Source organism: Melopsittacus undulatus, chromosome 6 (genome assembly GCF_012275295.1).
Source record: "Melopsittacus undulatus isolate bMelUnd1 chromosome 6, bMelUnd1.mat.Z, whole genome shotgun sequence".
In the NCBI taxonomy this organism is placed as follows: Eukaryota; Metazoa; Chordata; class Aves; order Psittaciformes; family Psittaculidae; genus Melopsittacus; species Melopsittacus undulatus.
The window spans coordinates 2,316,624-2,324,462 of NC_047532.1; the positions used below are offsets into that span (position 1 = coordinate 2,316,624).

A 7,839-nucleotide genomic window follows, 5' to 3' on the forward strand; every position below is an offset into this window, starting at 1 on the left:
TGACATTCTTCCATCCCTACTTGTGTGAATCAAAGGAGAATCAGAAGTTGGTAGTATCTAACCCCAAAATTATCTGATTATATAAGAGATAAACTGAGGCTGATGGAGTGGTGAGAAATGGAAGTTCATGATCAGATTAGACCTCTGCTTCTGACATTATGTTAAATACATGGCAGCACATTTCAGGAGCATTTCATGTTGTAAATACACGGCTGCATTTACAACAGTCAAATTCCTCAAGCCCTCTCACTGCTACCCATTTCCACATCCCCTGTCCCCATCGTGCCACAGAAGGTAGGTCCATGAGGTCCACTGATGGGGTCAGGATAAACACCACCCACACAGTAGTTAACCTAAAGCCTAATGACAGCTATGATTCAGTGGCTGGCACCCACGTTTTGCTAGTTGGGCCACATGGTTACTCACACACATAAGCTGGGCTGTGGCACATGTTCCTTCCATGTATGCCTCCACTGCTACCCAGAGACAAAACCACATATGGCCTTGAGGAGATGGCCAAATGGTAGGCAGCTTCTCCTGCTCCTCTGTTAGCAATACAGCACAGTTCACCCATGCTTTTGCACTCAGACAGCCAGGAAAGGGGACTGACACAATGGGAATGGTTCCCACCTCTGTGTGAGTAGTAGACCTCTGAAAGGGCAGCTGTGAAGAAGATAGCAGGTTGTTTTATATAGAAGACATTTCCAAACCTCTCCTTTGTACAGAGTAGTCAAATGGGAAATGAAAACGTGAATACTGACAGCTCTTGTAGTGCTTTTGCCTTTACAGATCCTATTTTTGTTCTCTGTAGGAATGATCCACTCATCCTATACCACGACAGATGTTTCCAGGAGCGCAGTCATGACACACATCAACCAGACCTGCTCCAGCCAGAACATAACGTTCAAAAACAACCTGTATGCCACCACATACACCCTCATCTTCATCCCTGGCCTCCTGGCAAACAGCGCTGCCCTATGGGTCTTGTGCCGCTTCATCAGCAAGAACAACAAAGCCATCATCTTCATGATCAACTTGGCTGTGGCTGACCTGGCTCACGTCCTCTCACTGCCATTGAGAATATACTATTACATTAACTCCACGTGGCCTTTTGGGAGGTTCCTTTGCTTACTGTGCTTCTACTTGAAGTACCTTAACATGTACGCTAGCATCTGTTTCCTCACCTGCATCAGCATCCAGAGGTATTTCTTCTTGTACCAGCCATTCAAAGCCAAGGACTGGAAGCGGCAGTACGATGTAGCCATCAGTGCTGTGGTGTGGCTCTTTGTTGGGCTGGCGTGCTTGCCCTTCCCCATCATGCGGAGCTATGGGCTAGCCAAAACCACAAACACCTGCTTTGCAGACCTTCAAGTCCGGCAGATCGAGAGCAAGTTGGCCACTGTGCTGATGATGGGCACAGCTGAGCTCTTTGGGTTCATTGGCCCACTCACCATCATTTTGTTCTGTACTTGGAAAACCAAAGACTCTCTTCGAGGCTTCCAGATACCACTTCAAAACAGCAGTGAGAGGAGGAAGGCTTTAAGGATGGTTTCCATGTGTGCCATCGTGTTCTGCGTGTGTTTTGCACCATACCACATCAACTTCTTTTTCTACATGTTGGTGAAAGAAAACGTCATTACAGACTGCTTCCTGAGCACCATCACGCTCTATGCCCAGCCCTTTTGCTTAAGTCTTGCAAGTCTGGACTGCTGCTTGGATCCAATCCTGTATTTCTTTATGACCTCAGAGTTTCAGGACCAGATCTCAAAGCACAGCAGCATGGTCATCAGGAGCAGGCTCATGAGCAAAGAGAGCGCCTCATCAACTAAGGAATGATGAGAAAGCCAACTTAAACAAATGAAGGTATTTCACATGAAATCTGGGACTGTTCTGAGATACTTGATTACCAGCTCCATTGTGGAAAATCCTGCAGGTTTATGCAGGAGAGTTTTGTGGCAGTGGAAATCTTTTGGTGTACAGAAGATAAAACTCTGTTTAAGACCCAGATGTAGGAAGCTGAAGAGTGCCATGTCACACCATGTCACTGGTGTGACTACACTTAGTGCTGTGCCACACATGCCTGACCTACCTGGGCTAGAAAAGATACAGGAGGGAGTGACAAAGCTTTTGCTAGGAAATGGTGGAGACATCCCAGAAGTGTTTCTTCTACTTTCCCACCTCCATGGCTCTATGATAAAGCCAAAGACAATCTCAAATCCACACACTGACATCGGCTGAAGCATCATCTCCGCTAAACACACACACAATGCATACAAGAACCTGAAAATGGCCAGTAACAATCAATGGCATTATTCTCTCTGCAATCAGTGCTGCAGATATGTGAAGGTTGGCAGCTTACTTCAGCATCCCACTGGTCACCACACTTACCTCTGCTTCACCTTTCCTGCACCCCCCTTCCTGCTCTCATTCATTGTTTCCTCCTCACTAAGCTCTAAGTTTGCTCCTTAATTGCTGATACATCCTGTAACTTGCACCTACTGTGGTGTGAGACCTTCTGCAAGAGAAATTCTCCCAATGGCTCAAGTAACTTCCTTCCCCTCGAATCTCCCATGTTGGCAATGGGGACACCAACACGTGGCCTTTGCCTTTGGATCCTGACCACCAGGAGCATGCTGCAGACTGGGACTCAGCATCAGTGTGGGTGGATTTGATGATGCTGGTGGTAGCATTCAGGTCCTTGCTCTCTTCTGTGTGTTTTTTGGGGCCCAGAGGTACCTGCAATGGCTCTGCCCCACAAAGCCTCAGCTCAATGAGTTCAAGTGACACATCTTCTAAAAGGAGAGGTGTCCTTGCCAAGGTGACTTCAGTAACAGAGCATAGGCTAATTCCTTAAGTAAATTATTGTCATCTTTTTTCACTAGCTTCTCTTGTGATCTTAACATTTACATTTCAAAATCAGCTATAAAGGTATCAAAAACAGTGACAAGAAAGGATGCCATTCACCCCTTACTTTAAACTCTTCAGCCAAGTTCATCCACTTTGTGTCATTTCAAGGGTATCCTTATGGTGCCTGGAGATTGTTTGGCTGAACACGGGTACTGATTTATTGCCTCTGAAAACCCATGTTTTTTCAAAAGGAATGTGTACAGATGTCCGTAACCACCCGTATCTTACGTGTTGCTACAAAAATAGAAGAAATACCAGAAACACTCGCCAAGTATATATCTTAAATCTAATGACTCCATTCTGCTTAATTACATTTTAACCCAGCTAGAAATTTTCTGCATCTTATATTTTCCCATTTGACTGATTTATAGTAAAATGGGGGGAAAAGCAAACAATAGGCAGGTTTAAATAAGTATTACACTGGAGTTCCTCTAAACAACAGTGAAGACATACTGATTCAATACAATAAGCTCTCATAATCCTCCTCCCATTTGTGAGAAGATAATGTGGCTACAGTATGAGGAACTTAATCTTTCATGTTTATAAGTGAAAATACCAAAATAATGCCTATCTGAAGGATGTAACTGTCATGAAGAGAGTACTGTTGAAGACTTCTACAGTCTTCTGGAGAGCAAGCTGCAGGCAAAGCAAACAGTCCCAGTGAAGTCAGTGGAAATGTTTTCTCTCGTTTAAAGGGCAGTTTGTTATGCTGATGATATACACGTTTACACACTGCAAGTAGTCTCTCAAGAATGTGAGCGGAGATTGATGCTCAGGTACACAGTGAAGCATGCAGAATTGTTGCTGAGTTAGCAGTTTTCTCATAAGCTGAACACTATATAATATTGTTGGTGAAGGAAACTAGTTTCAGTGGTTGTTATGAGGATTTTTACTGACCTTCATCAGTTAGCATGTGTCTGAGAGCTGTTTATTGTGATTTCCTTCTCATACAACTCTTCATCTATCAGGCAAAAGCAAGCCGAAGGCACTGTTACAGTAAATATGTAGCTTGTTCTACATTTTTCTTTCCAAAACCTGATGCTTAACAAATAAATGCATGTTTTTTGCAAATGTAAAGCTGGATTTCATAGCTACCGGTTATGGGATCGACTCCTCCTTGAATCAAAGAGTTCAAGTGATCAACTTTTAATATTCTTAAACAGATTGCTTGTTTTCTTGTCTGCAGAAAGGTTTCCACCCCAGCCTAATATGACTGGTGTTTGTATACTTTTTAAACTACAGTATTTACATTAGATTTAAAGTTACTTTGGTGATGGGAAAGGTCCTCCATAGGAATAGCTGTGCTGTGGGTGGTGTATGAACGGGTGGGGATGAGTGACTGCAGGACTGCAGAAGCCACTTCTTTCTATCTCATTCAACAGTCATTTTACATAACCAAAGCTATATGGCTTTAAAAAGCACTCACAGTATAGACAACAAGATTAGGAAAGCATAAATCGGTTACTATAGTCCCCTACATAATGGAAGTTCTAACACATCATGGGAATACCTGCTCCAGTATCTGAATGCCCAAAGAGCAACGGTGGCTCTCCCACCCTTAACAATGAATTTGATGGCACCATGAGGGATAACATTCCCCATCGCCATGATGGCATGCCCAAGCACCTTGGTTGCTCCCGTTCTCCCCATCTTCCTGCCTCATCCTCTGAACTCTGTTAGACCCCCCAGAATGGTCCTTTTTTGCATACCGAGCCCCAGCCTTTGTGGAAGTCACACACTCAACACTTTCAGCCTTTCAAGTCAAACCACTTTGATGTGCAGGAGATGAGACAAATTGGTCTAATGCTATCTTCTACTGTGTGGGAAAACGCACTGGTTTTGGCTGGGATAGACTTAAGTCAGCTGTGTGGTGCTTCACTACCGGATGGGGTTTAACCACAACAGAAAGTTAGACAAGATGGTCATGATGGTGAGCTAGCCACGAGAGCAGCAACACAAAGTAGAAGAGATTTGAAAGCAGGTAGATTATCAAAGATCATCGATTTGGCCTCCACAAACCCATATGTGCAACTCAAAGGCTTTAGTTCAAGTCCTCCAAAACTTCACCAATGTGCCTCAATGGAAGAATAGACAAATCCAATCTTAGTGTTGAAGACACTATTTCAGCTGCCTTCATGTGCATCCAACACAAGATGTGGGGCTGCAGGTGCTGGCTTTACATGCCATCACTCTCACACTTTCAAAGGCACAATGTGCCTGGCTCCAGTTCCTGTAATTCACCCCATTTCCCCCAACCATAGCCCATGGAATTATTTCCTGTTGTCAAAACAATAAACATGATATTGTTCCTGGGTTATCTCTTGCGTTGGTCACACTGCCCAGGCCCACCAGCAACAAGGAGACATCTTCAACCTTCCTGAGCAGACACAGAATAAAGTCTTTGGACCAACTTGGGACATTCTATGACTTAGATGCCACAGGAAGGCAGAATTTAACTGAATCAAGAGGATGGGTACACCTATGCAGGTTTGTGAAGGATGGACCTGAAGGGCTCCACTGGCACTTGGTGTGGAGCAACCCTGTGTCAAGCCTCATCCCAAAGGGAAGTTCATAGGATGGGAACATATTAAGGTCTCCAAGCCACCTGCACTGACAACAGTGCATGTCCCCTGCTGGCACAGCCCTGGGCAAAACCACACATGGTATATTCTTCCTCTCTAGAACAAGAGCCATGCACTAGCTAGCAAAAGAAAACGTGTTTCTTTGCAGTGCCAGCAAATGACTACCCCTTCTTAACTGGTATACAGTGGTCTGGTAATTCCTCTCCTGCTTGACAAAGGGCCCTCCTGTGCTTGACATCAAATGCACACAGAAAGAAACCCATGGGATTTAACACCCTTCTGTATCCCCAGGTTCTGAGCTGCAGACACTTACTAGTACTCAGCTTCATTTTATTTCTTTAAGTGAAATTACTCACTCTCTACACACAGTAGAATACTAAATATGCTGTAAATGCAGGATAACAAAGGTCCAGTCAAGCTGCAGTAAGTCTCTGCACAAGGGTGAGTTGCTTTGTGTGAGCAAGCTCTCCTCCTCCTGAATGGCCTGCTGTTTTTCATACATCCTTCAGGTGCATCCTGTCAGATATTCCTAAGTGCTGAGTGCTTAAAGAGATGCTGATCATATGCATTTGGCCTTCTGCCCACAGGATACCAGGCTAAAGGTGAAGACAACCTTTATCTGGAAGCCTTAGATAAAGCCTCACAGCTATTTAAAAATCCTTTTGTGTCTTCAGCTTTTGAAAGTAGAACGTTGCATGTGTAAAGTGCATGTTTAGTGTCGGTAACAAACCAGAAGAACAGGAACATGAAACAAGAATGTGCTTGTAGTTGAAAGAAGAACAGAAAGGTTGATTAATAAATGTAGTAGGAAGAAGCTTGAGGCTTGTCAATCCATCAGTCTTTCACAACCAGGACCGTTGCAATGTTCTGCAAAACTACCCCAAAAAGCTGATGAGCAGAGGAAGGAATCAATGTGGTTATGAACCCTGAGGTGCAAGTCTGACCCACCCCATGGTCTGACATCCACTGACCTCCAGCCCTGCTGCAAATACATTCCTAATAATAGGGCTCGGAGAAGGCTGGATACGGCACTGGATGTGTGCTGTGGACACAGAAGTAGGATGTCCTAGGCAGGATATCCTGATACGACAGCCACTTTGGGATAAACCTTTAACCTCTGGAGAGGGACAGGGCACAGTGCCTGCCTCTCTTTTGTGAATGGTTTGCAAATACACAAGCACACTGCTTTCGTCCAAGGATCATATCAGCTGCTGAAAAAGATGCACAGGAAAAACACCTGGAATGATAAATAACTCCAGCATCTTTTAAAATCACTTTGCTCTCACCTAGGAGACATGGGGATTCACAGGTAACTAGTTGCTAGCAGGCTGCGTTTACATGATGGATAAGCAAGTGGTAATGATAAGCCCATAGATAGGTCTATAAAGGGTGGTATATAAACTGGTCTTGCCTTTGCCTTCACGAGGATGTTGACCAATGGATTTAAGGAACTGAATTTCCATTGACCACAGGACAGTTCAGGTCCAGGATCCTCTTCTCCCTCCACTACTGTCATGAAGCATCACATCAGGGCATGGGAGCACACAGAAACCCTGAAATGGCACGACCAGCAGAGCCAGTAGGTGCAGATGCTGCAGCAAAAGCTGCTCGCTTGATCCCAGACCCTGAGCCAGTGACTTATTCTGCTATTAAATGTTATAGCAGCTTCCTTCTTTCATTTCTCTTCCATAGTTGGGCTTCTGTTAATTCTGTAGGGTCATAGGACCCGTTACAGAAACTAGATGAGTACAGCAATAGTTCTATTTATACATTACCTACAGTAAGAATGGGGAAGATGCCAACAGCTGTATTGTCTTCCCAAGCCTGGGGCTGTAAGAGGGGACACTATATATCAGGTAAAACTGTTCAACTGGAAATGAGGCAGCTCATAAGATGTTACACTGCAGTATATGCCTACCAGTTTGCAGCAGCACAGAAAGAAGGTGGTCATGCTCAGCAGTCAATAAAAGGTCTAAGAATTATATATATACACACATATATATATATGGGAAATGAATTAAAGGAGGCAAAAAGAGAAAATAAATTGGGAATGATGCACATTATGTTTTGTGGTTTGTTTTTTGGTATTTTTAAACAATAGTATTTTGGGAAAATCTCCACCTTAAACCATTATATTATTTCAGAAATAAAGCCCAAGCCCATTAGCTTCAGACTTGATAGTCTGAGGCTAACCAAACTTCCAAGAAAATAAAGGAAAATTACTACCTTCCAGTAACTTGCACTGGCACAGGTTTCAGTTTTCCTTCAGCAAGTACTTACTGGAAGGTTTTTGCTTCTGTATTTTATAGTTTTGAGCAAGCAACTGCAGCTAAAAGCAGAAGCAGCTGGA

General features: G+C 43.8%; 1 protein-coding gene across 1 annotated transcript; it reads left to right on the plus strand.

The window, feature by feature from the left end:
- The first annotated feature begins 861 nt into the window (after window positions 1-861).
- On the plus strand, window positions 862-1,836 carry P2RY10 (P2Y receptor family member 10). The gene has a single exon (XM_005144535.4). The coding sequence runs from the start codon at window positions 862-864 to the stop codon at window positions 1,834-1,836; it is 975 nt and encodes a 324-aa protein (XP_005144592.4).
- The last annotated feature ends 6,003 nt before the right edge of the window (window positions 1,837-7,839 follow it).